The sequence below is a fragment of the Vulpes vulpes genome, chromosome 9 (genome assembly GCF_048418805.1).
Source record: "Vulpes vulpes isolate BD-2025 chromosome 9, VulVul3, whole genome shotgun sequence".
NCBI classification, from domain to species: Eukaryota; Metazoa; Chordata; class Mammalia; order Carnivora; family Canidae; genus Vulpes; species Vulpes vulpes.
In genome coordinates this window covers 61888632-61912562 of record NC_132788.1, presented here as the reverse complement: position 1 = coordinate 61912562, position 23931 = coordinate 61888632, and the positions used below count along the sequence as shown (strand labels likewise).

The 23931-nt window shown below is 38.3% G+C and overlaps 1 protein-coding gene across 50 annotated transcripts in view; it reads left to right on the top strand.

The window, feature by feature from the left end:
* Window positions 1-23931, top strand: part of SETD5 (SET domain containing 5) — an 83327-nt gene that overhangs the window by 55414 nt on the left and 3982 nt on the right. For 26 of the 50 annotated variants that reach the window (XM_072722230.1, XM_072722217.1, XM_072722215.1 and 23 more), the window contains 5 exons: window positions 5004-5133; window positions 14288-14532; window positions 17553-17609; window positions 19463-19933; window positions 22741-23036. In XM_072722230.1, the coding sequence (XP_072578331.1) occupies window positions 5004-5133; window positions 14288-14532; window positions 17553-17609; window positions 19463-19933; window positions 22741-23036 (1199 nt within the window). The remainder of the gene's footprint in view (window positions 1-5003; window positions 5134-14287; window positions 14533-17552; window positions 17610-19462; window positions 19934-22740; window positions 23037-23931) is intronic. The other 24 variants (XM_072722229.1, XM_072722247.1, XM_026016968.2 and 21 more) reach the window with 1 other exon arrangement.

The window sequence follows — 23931 nt, the reverse complement described above, 5'->3', positions numbered from 1 at the left end:
TCACTGTTGTCTTTTCCAAGAGCCCTTGAAGTTACTGAGTTGAGAGCACACAGCAGTTGATGACTGGGTAGGGAGGGATGCTTTGCATGTGCTCTTGTGGTATTGGCTAATATGTCCATTTGTGATTACTGTGTGAGTTTGGGCCCCAGGTACTCTAGAGCACTATATCGCATAAGTAAAAAATGATCGAATTGTGATTTGAATGAATTTAATTACTATTATCATTTGAATGAGAATAGAGGAAAAGTCCTATTATAATTGACATGTTTCCTGTTCCTTGATCAAATAACAAGTTGGATTGTTTATTCCCTAGTAAATACAGAACCTACTATAAAGTTCTCTCTCTCTCTCTCTCTCTCTCTTTCTCTCTCTTTTTCCCTCTCTATCCCCCTCCCCCCACTGTTTCTCTAGTTACATACTGTTTTGGATCTAGTGGCAGTAGTGTTTGATGGTTGTTTTTGGAATGCTCTTTCTGAATTCCCAGAAGCCCTGAATATTTTCCAAAGGTGTCTCTTGGGAATGGATCACTTCCCTCAGACCTATAATGTCATTTTTGTGTTTCTAGAAGTTTAGGACACCCTTTCATATGGTCTTCCTTTGAGGTAGAGTCTGTTCCCTGGAACATCCTTTTCTCTTATCCTCAGATCTGGATTCAGGCTGCCTTCCTCAGTGTCTGCCATTGCCCTCCTCCACTGGCATCACGTACATGAGGATGCTGCATATAGATTATTTGATGTGATGAAGTCTCCAACTCCAGGCAGGTCTTCCCTGACTCCTCCAAACTTAAAGCTTTTCTCTTTCCCCAAAGAGCAGAAATTATTTCTTGGGGGTGGGGGGGCATGAAAGATGAGATAAAGTGGTGTGGGATATGGAGGGGAGGAGGGCAGCAGGGTTCTATGCACAAAGGAAGGGCACTACCACTGAATGGGTAGTATACACTGAAGAAAGTCTTCCTGATTGCACATCTTACCTAAGTATTTGAGTCACTTAATGGTTTATTTGGGGGAAATTCCCAAGTAGAGTAACCCCTAAGGAGAAATTTGACCATGAGATCTTTGCCAAAAGAGAGGCTTTGAGTATAACACAATCACATGAATAACTTCCAGGTGTCAAGAATAAAAACAATGACATCTTTCTTAAGAAAAAATAAGACTAGAAATTTACCTAAGTGATAAAGGAGGGTTGGGTCTCTGGGGATAAATTTTTACAGTAAATCACTTATCTTGGATCTCAGATCATCTGAGAAGGAAAAAAAAAGTTGTTGCATTTTTATGAGCATTATGATTAACCTTATTCTGTAGTAATTGGAGAATTGTGTTAACTCTGATATAGCATCCAAAACTAATCTTCCTATTACATTTAGCTCAGTCCCTCAAGAGTAACAGCTCAAAATCTTAACTACATTTTTAGAGTGCTCTTGAACAATTAGAGAATGTACAGGTATGGTCTTTAGTTTGGAGGAGCAAGTCAGGTGATGACTTAATATATAAATATATGAGAGAAGCTTTTTCCTTTTTTTCCTGTCTTTGGCTGGACATAATACTAGACTTCTAAGGATGTTAACTATTGAACCATCTTATCAAGTCAGACAGTAGGGTCTCCTTATTTTGGTCCTTTGAGGTTAGACAATTTAGTACAGATAAATAATAAAGTCTGAAGTGTAGGTGGTATGGACTAGCCCCTTGAAATGCTGCCTTAATCATCCTGATGCTAGGTTATAATCTTCCTATATCTGGATTTTCCAACTAGCAGAGTCCTGTAAGAACCAAAAACATGTAGGAATATAATTTTGAATCTGATAGAAAAATCCATTTCTCAGAACTCCTTTTACCTATATGGGTTAGGACTTGTATCTATAGCTCATCAACAGATCTCCATTGGCAACAGATAAAAATCCTGTGTTATATTTTCCAAATGTGTCTGACCATCCTTAGTCTTGTTTTCTGCATGCTTTGCTCAGGCACTTTTATCTATGTATGTCATATTAGTCTTTGGGAAGAGGTCAGGCTATGTATACTAATTATCTAGCAGAATTATCTTACTTAAATTGGGTCTTAAATTTTTTTAAGTTTAGATCTGAATTAAGTCAGCTTTTATATTTGCTGTTCATATCCAAATTATATTTCAAAATAAGAATTTTACTTTTTATAGTGCAAAATTAATGAAATTAGGTCTTTTATCTAGAAACTGAACTCTTGCTTTATTCTAGATAGAAATAGAAAAGAGTTATTTTTAAATTGGTTAGAATAGACACTTAGATCCTAGTGTAGGACCAAAGAAGATCTGCATTATTCAACAAAATTGTAATAGTGTTCTAAAAACTTCTCAGAGAAGAGTGTAAGTTAGATGAGAAAAACCACCCTTTGAACAGTGTGTATTGCTGATAGGCATACTGTTTCTTAACTGATTAAAGGATTAAAAATCTCACAAATTAAAAATCATGTTAAGTTCTATGTTGTATATTTGCATCCAGATTCTTAAAGAATGTTTGACAGAACATTTTTGATGTTCCTGGAGTTTCTAAATTATATTGAATCATGGTTCTTAAAAAGTGCAAGCATATCTTATATTGGGTCTTCACTTATTTTAAAATGAAAGCATTGATTTCATGAGTAACCAGTAAGCCTTTTAGTAGTGTCCTTCCTTGTTCTCTCTGAATCTTCTCTAAACTTACACTTTGTAGGTATAATACACATGGGGTGTGGGGGATTTGGTGTTCTAGATTTCTTAGAAAACCATCCTTACTGAAAATGAAACACTTTGCTTTGCATTAGTATACTGTTATATATACTGGGGCGGAGGGAGTGGTTATATAATCTGTGTATCTCCATACATAGCATTGAAATTCATTTGAACAGGTCCTCACTGAATATGTGTGCCTACTGATATACTACAAACTTTCTTCACAAGCATTCTCATTAAGCCTTCATGACAATAACCTTGTGAGGTTGGGTTATTGGCCTTGATTTATAGATCCAGAAACACGCAGATGGGTTACCACAAGGTAGGCAGCTAATAAGAGGCACAGCCCAGTTTCAGTCCAGATCTTTGGACTCCAAAACTCAAATTACTTCCTCGCTCCTTCCCCATGGTAATGAGACTCATCAAAACATTTCTCTCACATATCTCTGAGCTTCTAAGAAACTCTTTTAAGAGTTTTGGGGAAGGAAGAAGTGTTCTTTTGAACTAGTAACTATGGCTAGAACTGAGGTGCTAAGGGTATCCAAAATTAATTTGTTATTATGGAACTTGTTAGTTACAAACAAATGTTCAAGTTCTTTTTTTATCCGCTCTAAAATATTGCATAGACATACAGAAGGGTCAGGAGGAATGGGTTTGATCATATTTGCTTTGTTTAACCTTACAGCTAACCATACCAGCAACTTATTCCTTAGGATGCCCCTGTCCTGGTTTTATTTTCCTTTTTTGTAGTCATCAGATCCAGGATGTAAATTCTTTTATGGGTGCATCTACTTGACACTGGAAATTTAAGAAATTATCTTATCTTGGAGGAAAGCACAGTGTGACCCCAAGTGAGTTCTATCATCTCCTCTGAAAAGAAAAACTTGTATTAAAGGTATCCGTAACAGGATTTTTCACTCATTTTGTCCTCCTGGGCCTAATTTTCCCCACCTATATACAATGAGTGCTTTGGACAAGGTGACTTCTAAGGTCTCTTTTATGTTGAAAGGTACTGTGGTTCTGACAGTTCATCTTGATGTCAGTATTCTATGTATAAGTCAGTTCATTCTTGGTCTTGTTTGGCTTTTCAGAGACCTAGTCATATCATAAAATGTTGATACAGTTCAACCAACTATTGAGATCTCTTTTATACGTTTATTCATTCTTATTGCATCGTGTTTACACTTTTATATTTGGTTTCATTTGGTAGACCACAAAGCCATTTATTTACATGATCTAAACTTTTTCTTGGTGAAATTTTCCTCACATTTTTTTCCTGAGTTTCTAAGAGGGCAAATCTATTTGCTCTCTTTGGTGAAGAGAATATTTACTTACCTGTAATACTTGTTCTCTAAAGGTGTAAAATTATAGTCACCTTTGCTCTTCCTATTTGGGGGAGGGTCTGATTTAGAAATTGATGTTTATCAAAATTCGATCTGTCTTATGTCAGGGCAGGAGAGCCACAGAGTGGTGAGCAACCTACAACTGTGTATCTTAAGAGAACACAATTACAGGTAAGAAATTTTCTCTGTTCCTCAGGATGAATAATCTTATTATCCTAATCTTTTCAGGCTCGCTTTCTGACTTAAATTTATATCTCATCATTTTAGATTCTAGAATTCATTACAAAAAATGTGACTAATTAGAGTTCTTTTTGACTTTTTCCCCTTTTTGATTTCTGCAGAAGTTCATTTATTCGGGTGATTTGCATTATTCTCACCCAATTTAACCAAAGTATTTAATAGGGAGAAAAAACTCATAGGTTATTCCATCTGAGAGTAGACCTTTTGGAAGTATCTTGTTCCTGTACTGAAGAGCTGTTTATTCTCATCCAGAGTCTTCCTGTGAATCTTTTCTATTACCTCTTCCAATGTCTTCAGCACAGGGCAGATGGCTCTTAAGAGATCTTTTATCTTCCTTTTAGGCACTTATTTTATGTACTAGTTTTGTCCTATATGATCAGAGTCTCTCTCTCAAATGAAAGCTAAGATTCCATAATCTCTTTCCCATTTACCCCATTCTAAGCAATATGAAAAGTTGAATAGTATTCTTTTTTTATTGATTTCAATTTTTGGATGGGATCTCATTATGTATAATCCAGATTTTCTCAATTTTGCCCCTTAGAAGGAATTGATGGGGCAATATTCTAATATGCTGAAACGCAAGACAAAAAAAATACTTGACTGTGGTACTGAATGAGTGTGTTGGAGTGCATCTCTCACCAGTTGATATGTAATGATCTGATTAATGTATTTTAAAATGACTTTACTAAATAGTTTTAAATGATTATTGATAATTCCCTGGTTCTTTTACCGTTGTAGCGCTGGATAAAGCAAGCCTTGGAAGAAGGGATGACTCAAACATCATCTGTACCCCAAGAGACTAGAACTCAGCACCTATACCAAAGTAATGAGAATAGTAACTCTTCTAATATCTGCAAAGATAATGCAGGTACGTATCTCAAATCTTCCTGAATCTGTAAACAATGATTATTTTCGGTCCACATAAAAAAATTCAGTTTGAGTACTTGAACAGTCTGACACCCCCAAAAAAGAACATTATTATCTAAATCGTTACTTTACATCTGTCTTTACAGAGGAAGAGAGAGATCTCAAGTCAGGGAACAGTTTTCCCACGCCGACAAAGAAAGAACTAGATAGTGTACAGATAACTGTAGAATTAAGAGGAAAAATAAAGGGGCAGCCCTGATGGCGCAGCGGTTTGGCGCTGCCTGCGGCCCGGGGTATGATCCTGGAGACCCGGGATCGAGTCCCACGTCGAGTTCCCTGCATGGAGCCTGCTTCTCCCCCTGCCTGTGTCTCTGCCTCTCTCTCTCTCTCTCTCTCTCTGTGTGTGTCTCTATGAATGAATAAATAAAATCTTAAAAAAAAAAAAAGGAAAAATAAACAAGAAAGATACGGGGCTCTGTTGAAGGAACAATAAAGATTACATATGATTTAGCTGGGTGGGGCTTAGTTGAAGGGGCAGCGGTGAATGAAGTAAGTGAGAAATCCTTGGGATGTTCTTATTTTCAAAAAGTCTTGCACAATTAATGTAAAATTTTCTAGGAAACATGGCTTTGAATCCAATATAAAGTCCTCGTGAGTTTTTAAATTAGAAGGTCCTAAAAATTCATCTGGTCCATTGGTTTTCACAGTAACTCTTACAGGATAATTTAATTGAATTGCAATTGAGAGCACTGGTGCATAAACTTGTGATGCTAACTTATTTCGGTGACAGTCTTTTTACCAAAGTTTTTCCTGCCAATTTCAGCTTAATTGAAAAGTTCTCTGTGATTCTCATAAGTTGATCTCTAAACCAATTTTGTGAATATTATGTAATAAAAAATAAATTAGATGCTAAAGGTCATGTGAGATTACATCTAACATGACATAATAGTTCATATTTTCATAAAAACTACTGTTTCTATTTGTTGACTTGCTGAGTAAATATTCACTTAAATAGATTTGTACTAGTGACATCTGCTTTATGTTAAAATTCTGTATAATATTATATGTGAAAAAAGTAAGCTACTAAAAATAGGTTTTTTTTTCCAAATTATTAATTTCGTTAATTCTTCTATCTCTAGATTGGATTATACTTCTAGGTTTTCCCATGTATATCCCCAGGATAATAAAACCCCAGTGTAGAACATACGGAAGATAAATGATACTGTGTTCTTAAAAATATTTTACTTTTTTCTGCATCAAACAGTAGGGAAGTTTACTCAAACTAGATTAATACAAAGAAATGCTGTTACCAGATTTCCATCAATGTTACCAATTTATTGGCAGCATTTACAATATAGTGAGAGTATAACTTAAATATTCTCTCTTGTAGACACACATATACCACATTTGAGTGTCTATATTTGAGGTTGGGAAAAGGAGGTTGTGCAGCATTTTGTGTCCTGACTAGCAAAGATTCCTAGGCAAAGTGTCTTTGTTACTACATGCCCCTGTTGGAATGGAATTAGGACTGTTAGTCATCAACCTTTCTTGAATTTTTGCTCTCATCTCTAGCAGTGAGAAACATTCAAAGGACACACCTTGTCCTTAAGGAACAACATAATCAAAAGGAAAATATTTAATTAAAGCTAAGTGTAGTAGTCATATAAATGAGCTAGAATATTGCTGCAAGTTAGTGTAAATCCTGGGGATTTATTTTTTTGTCAGTTTAGTTAATGTTTTTTTTTATTTTTTCAAAAAGACTAAGGAGGTGTTAAGAAAGGGAAGTGGGGGTGCCTGGTGGCTCATTTGGTTAAGTGCCTGACTTTTGATTTCAGCTCAGGTCACAATCTCAGGGTTGTGGAACCAAGCCCCATGTCAGGCTCTGTGCTGGATGTGGAACCTGCTTCAGATTCTTTTTCTCTCTCTCTTCCCCTCTGCTTCTACCACCACCACCGTCACCACCACCACTACTCTCCCCTGGCGCTGGAGGAGAAAAAAAAAAGAAAGGGAAGTGGATTGGTAGAGTAGAAAGAATCCAACTGACCTGAATTTGAAGACCCTACTCTGGGCAGCCCGGGTGGCTCAGTGGTTTAGTGCTGCCTTCAGCCCAGGGCATGATCCTGGAGACCCAGGATTGAGTCCCATGTCAGGCTCCCTGCATGGAGCCTGCTTCTCCCTCCGCCTGTTTCTCTTCTTCTATTTCTCTCTGTGTGTCTCTTGTGAATGAATGAATGAATGAATGAATGAATGAATGAATAAATAAATAAATAAATAAATATATAAATATTAAAAAAAAAAAGAAGAAGACTCTACCCTTTACTAGGTACATGATGTTGGGCAAGTTACTAAGCATCTCTGAGCCTCCTTGGTAAAATGGAAATAGTATTATCTGCTTTATAGAGCTTACATGAGTTTAGTAACGTTAATGTATGTGAAGTGCTTAGTGTGTTATTGAACCCACAATAAGAATTATTACTAACATTATCCTACATAAAATATACTTTCTTGTCGAGCATTTATGAAATATTTACAGAAATTAGTCAGATACTAGGATACATTAAAGATTATAAGTTCCTAAAATCTAAAGTTATATAGAAATAAAAAATAAAATCACACTTGAAGGAGAGGGCATAATGTTCATTGTTTGTAAATGGTATGGATTTAGACTAATAAGAAAGTCTAATCAGCTGAAAAACTTGGTAAGAGTTCAGTAAAACCACTGGATAGAAGGTACATATGCAAAGATTAATAAATAGCATTTATGTACTAAGAAAATGAATGAAGAAAATTTTTTCATTCCCAAACTTAACAAAAGTAAATAACTGCTTAGGAATAACCATAGTGGGAAATGTGGAGTAAACCATTGCTGAGAAATATATTTAAAGACTTGAGGAAGTGAATATAAAGTCTATATTCCTTAATGGAAATTATAATTAATATCTCCTCCCTCCAATCTTCCCACAGCTCTGTACCTCCCTCCTAATGCCATTACCCCAACCCCCATGGGGTGAAAACCAGCTTGTTTTCAAATTTGATTAAATAAAGTTTATCTAAATAAACATAAAATAAAAAGACAAAGAGGTGCCTTCCCTAGAGGTACAAAACTAGTTTCTAGGAGCACCTGGGTAGCCGAGTCGAGTAAGTGTCCAGACTCTTAATTTTATCTCAGGGTGGTAAGATCAAACCTTGCCTAGGGCTCCATGTTGCCCTTGGAGCCTGCTTAAGATTCCCATTCACTTGCTAGCTCTCTTTCTCAAAAAACAAAACAAAACTAGTTTTTAATATGAAGCTGGAAGCTAGTAATTAAATTAGTCCTTTACTGGTACATGAATGTGTGTGCATGAAATAGAATAGCCAGAAACAGGTCTTAAGTGAATAAAATATTTACTAAATTATTCTGGAATTTTTTACTACTTGGGGCATTGAAAAGAATTAGATCCTTGCCAAAGCAAGTTCTAGACACATTCACGTATTTTTTTGTATAAAGCAAGCTTGAATAAAGTTTCTGTCTATATTTCCTCTGAGTTAATAAAGGACAAGTCTATTGAGAGAAAGGATTTGCAGTAAAAATGACGAGAGTAATATTTGGCATGGTTTAACATATGCATTAAAAATGGTAATACTCCACATTGCGTGGCTGGCTCAGTAGAACATGTGACTCTTGATCTCAGTGTCAAGAGGTCCAGCCCCACATTGGGATTAGAGATGACTTAAATAAACTTGAAAAAAATACTACTTAACGTAATAGTTGTTCTATTAGGTTAGGTATCTGTTCTACAGAAATAAATGTAGATTAAAAAGTTTTGTATAAAGTACTAGTTATAGAATTATTAATTGATAACTGAAAATATAGAGAATAAAAAGCTGGATTTCAGGCAGCAAAGGAGTGGTAAAATTTGTGTATTTTCTATGTGCTGCACATACTTTTGGTACACATAGCATAATACCATATACATACACGTATATATATTTGTAACATATATTTATAGTATATGCACGTAGCATATACTACACACACAGTATTATTAAAAATTTCACTCTTTATTCATTTTATCAAACTAACCCTCCAAAAAAACCAGCATCTTACTACTTTTAAATTAGATTTCACTGATCTGAATCTTGACTCTGTAAAATATCAAAAGAAAAGTATATTATGAATAACTGAAATTTCTAGTAGGAATACAAGGATGGCTTAGTATTTCACATAATTTATTAGCAGGCCAAATGGGTTGGAGTAATAGCATAGTAGATATGAATTTAATGATAAATCTAATAAGATGCCTATGATTTTTTAAAAGATTTTATTTAGAGAAAGCACAAGCAGAGGGAGGAGAGAGAACCTTAAACAGACTCTGTGCTGCGTGTGGAGCCCTATGCAAGGCTTGAGCCCATGATCCTAAGATCATGACCTGAGTGGAAACCAAAAGTTGAATGCTTAACCCACTGAGCCATGCAGGCGCCCCACTTGTGATTTTTTTTTTTTACATCTATCTGAAAAATGATTGCCAGTTATGCTTCATTGTGAAAATTATATTAGACACCTGGGTGGCTCAACAATTGGGCACCTGCCTTGAGCCTGGAGTATGATCCTGGAGTCCTGGATCAAGTCCCACATCTGGCTCCCTGCAGGGAGCCTGCTTTTCTTTCTCTGCCTGTGTCTCTGCCTTTCTCTCTGTGTCTTATGAGTAAATAAATAAAATATTTTTTAAAAATTTACTTACATTAAACCTTAAAATGCATTATTAAATATAGCAAAAGTAAATATACCAAGTTATACTTCAATTTTTAAAAATAATAAATTTTAAAAAGGAGTTGTCAGATTATCCCACTATTACATTATTTAACAGTATCTAGAATTATTAGCCAATGTGATTACAAAAAAATATCTATGAGATAAAAGTACAGGTAAAGAGGATGTATGTATTATCATTGTATATAAATAATATGTTTATCTACCTAGAAAAGCCAAGTGAGTTAACTAAAACACTGGTGGCTGGGTAAAAAATATATAAATATTTTCTTCCATGTTAAAAATAACACATAGGGTGGCTCAGTTAGTTCAGTATCCAACTCTGTTTCACCTCAGGTCATGATCTCATGGGTTGTGAGTTTGAGCCCTGCTTGGGGTCCTCACATCAGCCCAGCTGGGCTGCACTCAATGGGGAATCTGCTTGAGATTCTCTCCCTGTACTTCTCCCCGACTTGTGTTCCTGCCCTCTAATCTTTAAAAAAAAAAAAAGATCAGCACCCCCATAGAAAGCAAGCTAAAGGACATGAGCAGACAGTTCACACAAGAATAAATATAAAGCTGTTGAGCCCACATGCTTTTGATTTAACAATCCTACATCGAGCAGCCCGGGTGGCTCAGTGGTTTAGCACAGCCTTCAGCCCAGGGCCTGATCCTGGAGACCCGGGATCGAGTCCCACGTTGGGCTCCCTGCATGGAGCCTGCTTCTCCCTTTGCCTGTGTCTCTGCCTCTCTCTCTCTCTCTCTCTCTCTGTGCCTCTCATTAATAAATAAATAAAATCTTAAAAAAAAAAATCCTACATCTAGCCATTTTGTCCTCAAAACTAAACAGTATAGAAATATGTAAGGAAAAAAAATTAAAAAAAAAATGTAAGGACAAGGTTATTGGTCACTGAGGCATACTTACAATAACAAGAATTTGCATGCACTTAAGGGTTAATTTTGATGCTATGAATGGCCTACAGCCATGAAAACTGAATTGTAGATTTCTGTTCGTTGATATGGGAAGATTTTTACCACATGTTTGTTTCTGAGTGAAAATGGTAGGTTATGGAGCTCTGTTACTTAGACAAGAGTCAATAAGGCCACGTTAAGAAAAAGGTATAGATGAAAATGCACGAGGGTATTGGCAGTGCATTAATTTGTAGGTTTGGTTTCAAATTATGTGTTTATTTAAATATGTGGGTGTTTGTAATTTTGTGAATTTGAGTAAAGATGAAAAACGATACAAGATGAAAAAAATTGTAAATACGGTGTTATTGATAGAAAAAAGGCAAATGACCACTGGCCCATAGACTTCCATCAGGGCAGATGTCAGATCTGTTTTGTTGAATAGGATACCATAATAACTCAATAAATATGTTTTATATGAATGACCTGTGAGTTGGAAGTAGGGAGTTCATCTGTACTTTCTAACTTTTCTGTAGTGAGCTTCATTATTTAGCCAAATTCCCTTTAGTATTTAGCGTTGGACCTGGCAATATAGTGGTTTTTTATTTTTTAAAGATTTTATGTATTCATTCATGAGAGACACAGAGAGACAGAGAGGCAGAGACACAGCAGAGGGAGAAGCAGGCTCCCTACAAGGAACCTGTTGTGGGACTCAATCCTGATGTGGGACTCAATCCCAGGACTCCAGGAATCACGCCCTGGACCAAAGGCAGACACTTAACCTCTGAGCCACCTAGGCATCCCTATAGCAGTTTGTTTTTTTTTTAAGATTTTATTTATTTATTCATGAGCAACACAGAGAGAGGCAGAGACACACAGGCAGAGGGAGAAGCAGGCTCCCTGCAGGAAGCCTGAGGTGGGACTCGATCCCAGGTCTCCAGGATCATGTCCTGGGCTGAAGGCAATACTAAACCGCTCAGCCACCCAGGCTGCCCCCTATAGCAGTTTTTTAAAAGATTTACAGTGTGATTCTCAAAGTACACTAAAAAATGTAATAAACCTGTCATGAATCACATTTGTTTTTTATACCTAGACACCTTTCAAAGGAAAACAGTAAGAAAGAAAAGTTAATTTCTGGAACACAAGAAGAATATAAATATAATTCCAATCTAGAAAAATAAAAACTTCTTACACATCAGAAAGAAAAAAAAGCACGTCCAGTATTTTTTACATTTATTCTTCCCTCTCTCACTTCCATATCTGTTAGCCTAGTTCCGTGCCTCATAACTCTAGTAACTACTCCATTAATTCGAAATAGCCTCCCATTGTCATTCTAACCATTGCTGCCTTAGTAATCATCCTGAAGCATAGCTCTGAGCCTGATCTTCTGTCCAAAATGTCCTTGAATGGCCTGGGATAAATGCCACTCCTTCCACTAAGCCTAGGGGATATATCTTAACATAGTGATTGCGAATGTAAATGAAGGGGGGGCCCCTGGGTGGCTCAATGTTTAAGTGGCTGCCTTTGGCTCAGGTCATGATCTCAGGGTCCTGGGATTATGCCTCATGTCATTGTCCTCTCTGTTCAGCAGAGAGTCCGCTTCTCCCTCTACCCCTGCTGCCATCCTGTCTCTTATGCTCACTCTCTTCCTCAAATAAATAAGTAAAATATTTTTTAAAAAAAATAATAAAAGAGGGCCACCTGGCTGGGTGGCTCAGTGGTTTAGCGTCTGCCTTTGGCTCAGGGCCTGATTCTGGGGTCTTGGGATCAAGTCCCATATCAGGCTCCCCTTAGGGAACCTGCTTCTCCCTCTGCCTGTGTTTCTGCCTTTCTCTGTCTCTCATGAATAAATAAATAAAATCTTTTAAAAAATAAAAGAATATAAATAAAACTAAATTACCTAGTCTTTATCATTGCACATCAGTTCCTCATCTTTTTTTTTATAAAGATTTATTTATTTATTTATTCATGATAGAGAGAGAGGCAGAGACACAGGAGGAGGGGGAAACATGCCAGGAGCCCGAGGTGGGACTCAATCCCGTGGGACTCAATCCCGGGACTCCAGGATCGCGCCCTAGGCCAAAGGCAGGTGCTAAACCGCTGAGCCACCCAGGGATTCCCCCCCCCCCCCTTTTTTAAAGCTCATGACTGAGCTGAAGGCAGAGGCTTAACCAGTTGACCCACCCAGGTGCCCCAGATTCCTCATCTTTAAACTGGATTTTTAGAGTTGTTTAAATGAAATATAATAATTTACATAAAGCACATAGAATAGTGCCTGGTATCTAATACGCACTTAAAAGCATAATTTTTTTTTTAAGTTTTTTTTTTTTTAAGATTTCATTTATTTATTCACGAGAGACACTGAGAGAGGCACAGACACAGGCAGAGGGAGAAGCAGGCTCCATGCAGGGAGCCCGATGTGGGACTTGGTCCCAGGACTCCAGGATCATGCCCTGAGCCAAAGGCAGATGCTTAACCGCTGAGCCACCCACGCATCCCTAAGATTGATTGATTGATTGATTGATTTTAAGATTTTATTTTTAAGTAATCTCTAAACCCAGTGTGGGGCTCAAATACAGGACCGTTAGATCAAGAATTGCAAAGCATAATTTTATTTTTTTATTAACACATAACCATACGATCACCTCTGTTGAGGTTCTTAAACATGTTTTACATGTTTTCTCATCCTCACGAATTTGTAAATCCCCTTAAATAGAATATATGGTGACCTTCTCTCACATACCTACTTCAGTAGTTTCCAAATAGTAGGTATTAAGTAAATAAATATCTTTTAACTGTAAATGAATAAAAGTAGACTTTTCCTCTGAGAAAGTGAGATAGGTGCTTTGACCTGAGTGGTCATTAAAATATATAGGGTAGTAATTTCCTTTTTAAATGGACCCAAGAAGTATAAGAAGTGTAGGATATTCCAATCAGAAAAAGAGTACTAGCCTCATTTTTGAAAATGGTTGGGAGAAGTTTTTGTGAAAATCATTTCCTACTTTGAAGCACTCTAAGACTAGGGGCTAAATATAGGTCAAGTAATCGTGTGTAACTCTTTCCTACTAAAGCAGAACATTATAGAAAGAGCTGCCAAAAAATGGTAAAAATATATAAAAGGAGTATATGGAGTTAACATTCTAGAAACCTGAGCTGATGACATGGCAATTAAGTAGAGGGTGATTTTAACAAGGTGACAGAGAACTGAGATTTTTGGAAACTCAGTATAAAAATTAAGTTTATATTTTCCCCTGGAAGAAATTAAATTCATTCCAGGGATCAGTCAATAGAAGTGTCAGATTCATCTGGTGATTCTCTGGGAGATAGAGAATTTTGAGAATTACTTTAAGTGTGACAATTAAAGAGTTCTTTGGGCTTTTGGTTTGATTGGAGGAGATAACAATGGAATGAGGCAGAAGAGGAATTAACCATTGTGGGCTAGAGATTAATAGCTTTACTACAGAGCTTCCCTTTAAGCTGTGGTTTCAATCTCTCATACAAGCTTTGTATTTCACAGATCTATTGAGCCCATTAAAGAAATGGAAGTCTCGATATTTGATGGAGCAGAATGTCACCAAGTTACTGAGGCCTCTTTCTCCAGTCACACCACCCCCTCCCAATCCAGGCTCAAAGAGCCCCCCACTGACCACATCTGGCCCATCTCACTCAGAAGAGGAGTGTCGAAATGGATACAGCCTCATGTTCTCACCAATCACGTCTCTTACTACTGCTAGTCGCTGCAATACTCCTCTGCAGTTTGAGGTAACTTGGGTTTGGTTGTTGGGGAGTGCTGAATATTAAAATTATCATTTGCCCTTCCTCATTTCAAGTATAATGTCATTCCAAATATTTCTTGACCATGTTCCTGCTAGTGTCAGCAAGAGGATGGGAAACCTCAGGGTCAGTGTGACCTGTTACCTGGTAGCCTCTCATCTTCCCCCAAAGCCCCCAATACTTCCCCAAAAAGGAATAGTTCTACCATGGATGACATTCATCTGTTTTTTGCATGCAATCCATCAGTGTTTGTAACTGTAGTAATAAGCATGCTCCATCTCCATCTTTGTCTTTACTATATACCTTGGTTAAAATAGGTCTCTAGCTGCCTAGTAACCACTAATGATACCAGCCTGAGAGCTCAGGTTATTCTGATTGTCTGTCTTTCTTTTTAGGCCTTTAAATGAGTGAGTTATTTTTCCCTGTTGTTTTGTATTCTTGTTGTGGCCTCAGTGAACAGAGATCTAGAAAGCTTTGGGTTATGATTTGTGGCAAATGAGTTTTTTTTCCCTACTCCAAGTTACTTTCCCTTCTTGTTACACTGTGTTAGGAATGAAAAGTAGAAAGAGGCTAACAACATGTATTTGTAAAAGACAGATTTATTATACTCACTCTCTGGATTAAGTTAGAAATGTATATCTTAATTGAACAGTTAATTCTGAATCACATTCTTGTGTTCACGTGTGGATGACAGCAGGTTTACTGAACAGAATCCTTGTGTATAAAAAAAAATTCAATCTATTACATGTTGCTTTAATTTGAACTTCATTAAAGCCAGTCTCTTCCTCCTTAAAAATAATTGTTCTAATCACTAAACCCTCAGCTCTGCCCCTAGCTTGTAACTTCTCCAGATGTGTTCTTTGATAAAGGTGAATGCTTTAACCAATGCCTTTCTACCTATTCAGCCATTATGAGAGCATAGGGATTTAAAATACCCGGACTCTTGAATGGCTAACTGAGAAGGAGGTAGCTTGCAATCTTGAAAGCAGAAAGCAGTTATGTTCTGTACCTGAACTAGATAGACTGTATTAATTACTTTGGGAGCCAACCTCTTTGGCAAGCGGATTGTAGGGAGGCAGGGGAGCCTTCCTGGTTATATTTGATTTATAGAGAAGTTACTTTTTTTTTACCAAATTCCCTGTGGCTTTTTTCTTAGCCATACAGTAAAGCAGCTGATTCAGGCCTTACTAACTTTACTTGATTTAATTGCCTTGATTTTTCAGTTAGCAAATAGAGTTTAATATTAAAATTTTATAAGAGGATATTCACCCTGGAGGGCAGCAAATTGTAGGCACTGGGTTTCATACTTTATCGTTGCAGGTTTTATTATAATTAAAAGGGTGTAATTACAGAAATTAGAAATTGTCACCTTCCAGGACAGTTAAATTTAGCACTCAGTGCATTTCCTAATCCCATATAGTATTTGGATAGTTGAAACATTGTATAAGGGTAAGATGCTTTTATCTATCTATTTATTTTTACAAGTCAAAGAACAGTTTAGTGATGCATAGTCTAAGCATAATGTTAGAATACTGGGAATGAAAGAAAATATTACAGTATATTAAATAACCTATCCCTTCAGAAAGTCTAATGCCTATTTTCACAGTTTCAATCTTGTGATTTGACTAAGGAAAATTAGCCTTTCTTGTCATTAAAACACAGTTCACCATCCTGGCCATCCTTATCACCATTTTAACCACCATGCTCTTTACTGTATTCTAGTATAGAAAGCCTTATTTCCATCCAACACTGTTGTGACACAGAAAAATACCAAAAAGGTCTCACAGGTAAAGATGAGTTTGGTTGGGGAAGAATATTTTTGAAAGGAAAAATAAAAATCACCCCAGTGAAAAATGTCTCCAGTGCTAAGGGAAGGATTTGAGGAGACATGTAGTAGAGGAGAACCAAGATTGTGAGGAGGAGGAAGATCAAGGAAAGGGAGTAAAAGCAACTCTAGGAAGGCAAACTTAATTAGCCCCTCCTTTCCACCAGAATAACCCTTCCCTTCTCTTCTGGGCCCAGTGTCCATCTCACACACTACCCAGCCTACTTAATAAAATTAAGAGCTTCATTTTGCTTCCCATGGAATGGGTCTGCCACCCACATTAGAGTTGTCCAGAGTCTCCAACATTAGGAACCCCTCCCTTCCCTTATCCCTGGTTCTCTGAATCCTTGTCACAATTACTGCCATCATTCTGTCTACTTCTTACCATTCAGATCTTCCATCAGAGTTCCTATTTGATATGAGAGAGCTACCTCAGGTGAAAGCTCTAAGGGGAAGCCTGTTTAAGATGCCGGGACTTGAATTGTACCCCTCTGGTTTTCCCCTCTCCTCTGTTCCCAGAAGTACAAGAGATTTTTAACATCAGAGAACACTGGTAGGTAGGAGTGTTCAGATCTACTTAGATTATGCCATAAACCATCTAGCCTATGAGCTGGATTGCATTCTGTCTCCTATAACTGTAATTCAGGAGATGCTAGCCATCTCCTTAGCCCTGTCAGCCTCAGCACTTTCCCTGGACAATGGTGGCAAGCCCGAACCACACAGGAGAATGAAGAAGTGTGATTTTCAGAAGGAGGTGTGGGATAAAGGAAAAAGGTTCCCCTAGGAGGAATAAGTGATAGGATGCCCATCAGTAATAAATACTATAGACTGCTCAACTGTCATCAACTGTAGAACAAAATTTCATATGAAATTATAGTGTACAGTTTAACGGATCTAAACTTTTTCTGTTACCTGCTTAAGATGTTTACTTATAGCATGAAACATTATAATCAGTTTATCCCTAAATGCTTTCAAGGACACCAGGAAGCATTTTTAACCAGTCGTTCTGTCCATTGAGATGAATTCTGCAGTTAAACATTTCCCCTGTGCATTCTTTTCCCACCCCCTGCCCCCACCACAAAGTTGTGGCTAACCATCTATGCTTGCCTTTATTTTTTTGTTTGTTTTGTTTTGCTTCTTGACTTCGGATAGATGAATAACAAGATGCTTTTCCCTCCTCTAGAACATATCCTCCCCTGAGAGTTCCCCTGCGAATAGGCCCGAGTCCCTGTCACCCGAGGTAGTTATCACACCATCTCAATCACACTTGGAGGCTGAGAGTGAGTGTGCATGAGTGTGTGGGAGGGCTGGGGGGTCCGAGTGAGCGGGGCAGTAGGCTGAGGAACGACCAGTCGCTGTAAGTTGAATGAATCTTCCCATGTGTGACTGTGATCACTCAGTACTTTCAATGTAGATGGAGGAAAATGAAGGGGTGTGTGGGGGGTTGGGTTTGTTGTTTGGGGGCGGGGGTGGCTGAAGAGTTCTTCTAAAGAATAGAGACTAGAAGTCAAGTTTAAAAAAGCAAGCTGAAGATGTGGCAGGAACCTTGGTAAAGAAAACAACAAATAAGGTGTGTTTGTTAAATAAGGAAAGTTGAAATCAAAAGTTGGTAAGAGCTACCTTTTGATATTTATTATCTTGGGCTGATGAAGGAGCAGTTTATAGCAGAAAAGTTAGGCAGTGATTTATGTTTTGTTCCAGGGATAATCTGACAGCTTTTGTTTAACTGGATGTTTGGGCTTTGGTTGATAGACTGAGCAGCTTGTTTTGAAAGGGAGAGTCCTGCCTCTCCATTTTCTACGTTTTCTTATAGTTCCTTACTGGGTATACAAGGAAACTAAGCCCATGGCTTCTGTGAAACAGGCCTTCCTTTTGTAGTAGTGGAAATGTGATTGCATACAAGTGGTATCTCTTAGAACATCCCATTGAGTGTTTTTCTCAGGCACTCTACTGCTGTAGAGATGTTAAATTTAGATTTTAGTGCTAGAATTTAACTATTACAAGATTTGGACAAATGTAATGATTAACTGTGAATCCACATGGAGCCTTTTTCCTCTTGAAGAGAAAGCTGTAGTCTCTTATAACCTTTCAGAAATTAACTGAACTGTAAACTCGTACCCCTTTCCAGTAAAAAATTAGTGCTAAACTTAGTGATAGTTGATAAAATTCTGGATCAGAATTTTATAGATCAAAGGAAACTGAAACTGAAAAAGGTTGTATCTAGTGTACTAGAGGTTTTCTGGGTGTTTTTTACTCTCATAAAGAAATCATAGTGTGACATCTGGATTTTTGGTACCATTCTTCCTAGAGAGTTAGTAATAGTTGATCTAGTGATGGAAAATCTTGATGTTAGGAGGTAATGATAACCAAATAGTAGGTATGGTTTATTTTTGATATAATTCAGCATTTTGAATGCTCTGCAGTGATGGGCATTAGTGGTCTTGTGGTATGCGGACACACATGTCAGATGATAGAGAATTGAGTGGCCAGAATGTTTTATGAGAAGCACTCATACTTAATAATGAAAGTGAGTAAGAACTGGTTGATTGATGTCTTTAACTAATACCATTGTCCTTTACTAAACCAGTAACTTAAATACTTGTCTTTCTACTTACTACTTTCTTTCCCTTTTTCCCTCCTCCCACCTTCCATCAGTATTAAATACAAATGAATAACACCAGAAGCCAGTTACCTTAAGACACCAGTCTCACCTCTGTAGCATACATGGGGCTCAGGTAAATCCCTGATTATACTTCCAGTCCCTTAATGTCATATAAGGTGACTCAGCAAACCTGATGAAAGGCTAAGCAGGCAAAATAGTCACATTTGGCCAGTTGCTTAATTCTGATTTTCCCAGGCTTCTTACCCAGAAAGACTTTAAAGCAATTTATGAAAGGCCAGCATTCTATAGTAATCTGGCCTGTATATTCTGTTGCTCCATGGGACTTATATAGATGTTAATGACTTTCTCTCTTGTACTTCCATCCCTTTTACCTTTTACCTGTGCCCCCTCACCTCCCTTCCTTTCTGCCCTTTGACTATTTCCTTCCCCTGCCTCCTCCTCCATGTCTCTGTTGATTTTTATTCTTTCAGCTTTGTCACCGAAAAGACCTGGACTTGACAAAAGTAGGCTACCTTGACTCCAACACTAACAGCTGTGCTGACAGACCTTCCCTGATCAACTCAGGTCCTTCTGACCTGGCTACTCATCCTTCTATCGGGCCCCCCTCTGAGACTGGCTTTCCAAGCAGGAGTGGAGATGGACATCAAACCCTTGCAAGGAACTCGGACCAGGCATTTCGGACAGAGTTTAACTTAATGTACGCCTACTCCCCATTGAACGCTATGCCTCGAGCTGATGGATTATATCGAGGGTCTCCCCTAGTAGGGGATAGGAAACCTTTACATTTGGATGGGGGATATTGTTCCCCTGCAGAAGGGTTTCCCAGCAGATATGAACATGGTTTTATGAAAGACCTCTCTCGTGGATCCATGTCACCTGGCAGTGAGAGGACTTGTGAAGGAGTCCCATCTGCCCCCCAGAACCCACCACAGAGGAAAAAGGTAAGTGTTTTCTACCTTATATAGGCCCTTTTGAAAACACTAAGTAAGTGATTCAGTAGAAATTTATTGAGATACCACTGTGTGTTCAGCATCATTCCCTGTGTGAGGAAAACAAAGAGACCTAAGACATGCTTTCTGCCCTATCCAATGAAAGACCAGACTGTTTTGTTTTAAAGGTCTTATTTATTTGAAAGAGAGAGAGCACTCAAGCATGAGCAGGGGCAAGGGGGCAGCACGGAGGGAGAGGGAGAAGTAGACTTCCCACTAAGGATGGAGCTAGACTTGGGACTCTATCTCAGGACCCCTCATGACCTGAGCTGGAGGCAGCCACTTAACTGACTGAACCACCCAGCCCTGTTTTGTTTTGTCTTTAAGACAAGACTGTTTTAATACCATTTGATGAGTGTTAACAAATACTCAAATTTAAATGCCTGCCATGTATGTGCTATACACATGCTATGCAATCAAAGGATAGAACAATGAGAAAGAATAATGCTAATTACTTGTATTATTTAGCACTTCCTATGTTCTAGGCACTGTTACACTATTTCTTATGCATTATATTCTCACAATAATCCTGTAAGATGGGTAATTTCCCATTTTCCAGATGAGGAAATTAAGGCAAGTTAAATGACTTGCCTGTGGTCACATAGCTAGTAAACAGAAGGTCTAGGACACTGCCCAGTCTATCTGATTCCAGATTACATGCTCTTACCGCCACTATTCTATATTTGCCTCCTATGTTCTGCCCTAATGGAGCATAAAACAAGTGAGACAGAGGTAAGCAGATAATTCTATTAATAACTAATTAATTACAGTGGCATTGGATGCTCCAGAGTTGTTGTTCAGATACAGTAAAAACATCTTAGCTGCAGCCTGGCCTAGTCATATAGGTGGAGGGTATATTGAGAATAAACAAGAGGCTCCTAGCTAGTTTGAGAGGTGGTGGAGTGAGAGATGACAGGTCACTCACTGATTTGGCTGATCTCTTATAGTAAATAGGAAGCAATCTGCCAACAAACAAGAGTAAGGATATTACAGAAGCGAGCAGAACTCTTTGCCTATGTGACACTGCCATTGAGTGGGCAGCGGGGATGCAATGGCTGCAAACAGTTGAATGCTACTGTAGTATCTGGTGAAAGGTAGGGAGAGTCAGGAAAGGAGAGTACTGAAAGAGATGGTGGGGCAGCCCCGGTGGCGCAGCAGTTTAGCGCCGCCTGCAGCCCGGGGTGTAATCCTGGAGACCCGGGATCGAGTCCCACGTCGGGCTCCCTGTGTGGAGCCTGATTCTCCCTCTGCCTGCTTCTCCGCCTGCGTCTCTATGAATAAATAAATAAAATCTTTAAAAAAAAAAAAAGAGATGGTGGAACAAGGCCAGGCCATAGATTCCTGGCTAACAGGTTGAGACTTGACTTATAAGTAATGCCTGTTCAAGAAATTACAAAGCCCCAAAATGTGCTTTTTTTATGTCAGTTGGACTTCAGCTAGGGGCATTTGGAAATCTGTGGGAGTGTTTTGGGTTGCCATGGCAACTTCCGTTTATTGTGCAGGGCTAGAGATGTTAAGTGTTCTGTGTATGTGACTGTCTCACACAATTGCAGCATATCTGTAGTAGTCTCAGTGAAATGTAGCCTAGTGACTTGATATTTGCATTTCAATGAAAATACATGACCAGAATTTATTATTATTAACTCTTTTCCAAGATTGTATATAGAAAATGCATATACAAAATGTTACTACTTTGGTTATATTTTGCATTTAAACAGAAAAATGAGAGCCCTGAGGGAGTAGAAGGCAGAAAAACTGGAAGATAATTTGGAATAAGAGCAGTGGGCTTAGAGGACTGTCGTATGAACAGCATTAACCATCAGAAGCAAAAATTAAAATGTCTTTGGATTTCTGGTGTCATTTACTATGTACAATAGTAATTGAAATCATGATTTGTTATTTGAGAAATGTTGAGCACCTGCTGTCAGGTTCTGTGCTGGATTTTAAAGATGAAAAGCCAGAAAAAGTTGGTCTTTGCCATCATAGAACATACAGTTTAGTGGAGGAACAATCAAGGCACTGTAACAGGGTGACAGCCAGTGTAGGCAGTATGCTCTAACAGCAGAGAGGAGATGTACTGGACAGGGCAGGGAGGAAGACTGTCAATCCAGAGAGAATGAGGCAGAGTTGGGGGAAAGTTTCCAAGTGTACATTTCCTGGAGTAGCTTACTAAAATATAAGCTGCCTAGCATTCTTTCTCTTTTTACACTAATTTCCCTATGTGTAATACAGAAACAGTAATAAATCCCCACGTGTATCTTGAAAAATTGAACACATCTAAGAACCCTGAAGCATTGGCTTTTTCTTTTCTTTCCTTGTCTCTCTCTTTTTTTAAAGAACTGATTCAAGAGATTTTTAGGGATTGCTGAAGAGCTATCAGGTCACCTGGAAGGCTTTTTCAAACTACCTAGCTCCCAACTCCCCCTTCCCTTTTCTAGGTGTTACCAGTGTTACAAACAGCTTCTGTTACTGGGCAACTGTGATCTCACAGTTTTCTGAAGGCAGAAAAAAGATTGAGGCCTGCTGGCAAACACTGTTCTTCAAAAATGTCATCCTCTAGGGTATTCTCTTCTTACCAGTTTCTGACTGCTTTGAATATATAGCTATGTTCAGATCTCTCACATCTGGAGAAAGGGTTGCTAGCCTGCTTTGTTTGCATAGCAGGCTAGTAGTTTTATGAGGGTTCCATCTTCTTTCCCTATTGCTAGTGATCCACTAATGATGTCGACCTAGAGTCCTGTTTCTTATTTTCCTCCCAGGTATCCCTGCTGGAGTACCGCAAACGGAAACAAGAAGCCAAGGAGAATTCTGGTGGGGGAGGTGACTCTGCACAGAGCAAAAGCAAGTCTGCAGGAGCTGGGCAAGGCAGCAGTAACTCACTTTCTGACACTGGTGCCCATGGTGTGCAGGGATCCTCAACCCGAACCCCATCTTCCCCTCACAAAAAATTCTCCCCATCTCATTCCTCTATGTCCCATATGGAGGCGGTAAGCCCATCAGATTCCAGAGGCACTTCATCTCACTGCAGACCTCAAGAGAATATCAGCAGTAGGTGGTAAGTTTATGTTTGATGCTGAAATACTTAAATTCAAGAGGAAAGTATACATCTAGAATCATTCTCAGTTTCACCTAAAATGTATGGGAACACTTATCTGAGAAAGGCAGCCCATTGTGCCATCTATGCTGTTCAGCTGATTTAATAGTAACAGCCACAACCCCACCCCCACCCCCGCCCCCACCCCCCTCAGCCTTACAGAAGCAAAGAATTGCCACCGAACCTGCAGAACAACACTTTGGACGCCATATAGTTGTGGACACAGATGAGCTATTTTATTTGCTGGGCAGTTATACTGCCTCCTGTTTTTTCATTTCATATGAAAGGTAAGTCAGGAGTTCAGCTCAGACTTAAGTCTAAGTTGCACACACTAGCATGTACAGAAAGATAAGACACATTCTGAAAGGAGTTGTCTGGTTTCGGGGAGACCACAAATAGATAAATAGCACTATAAATAGATAGATAGATAGATAGATAGATAGATAGATAGATAGATAGATAGATAGCAAGTATTGAGTATCAACTGAGAGAAAGAGAATGAGGCCGTTCAGGAATCTTGAACTGAAACAGTCGAAGTCTGAAAAAGAAACCTGACTCAAATGAGTAATGTTTATTAATCTATAAAGCATTTATTAAATTACTTCTATATGCCAGGCACATGACTTCACAGAAGAGAAAACTTAGCATTTCAAAATAGGGATCAAATACAGCCATCTTTAAATCCATCTTTTCCATAGTTTAAGGCAGAGAAAAAATACTTTGTTTTAAATTGGTCCTGAAGAAAACAATGTCTAAGAGGATGTTGTAAGAGAATGCATCGTACAGTCTTTGTCAGAGCCTCATTTGTTCCAGACTTTTGAGTCTGAAGTCCTGTGGCATAAACTTGCACCCTGTT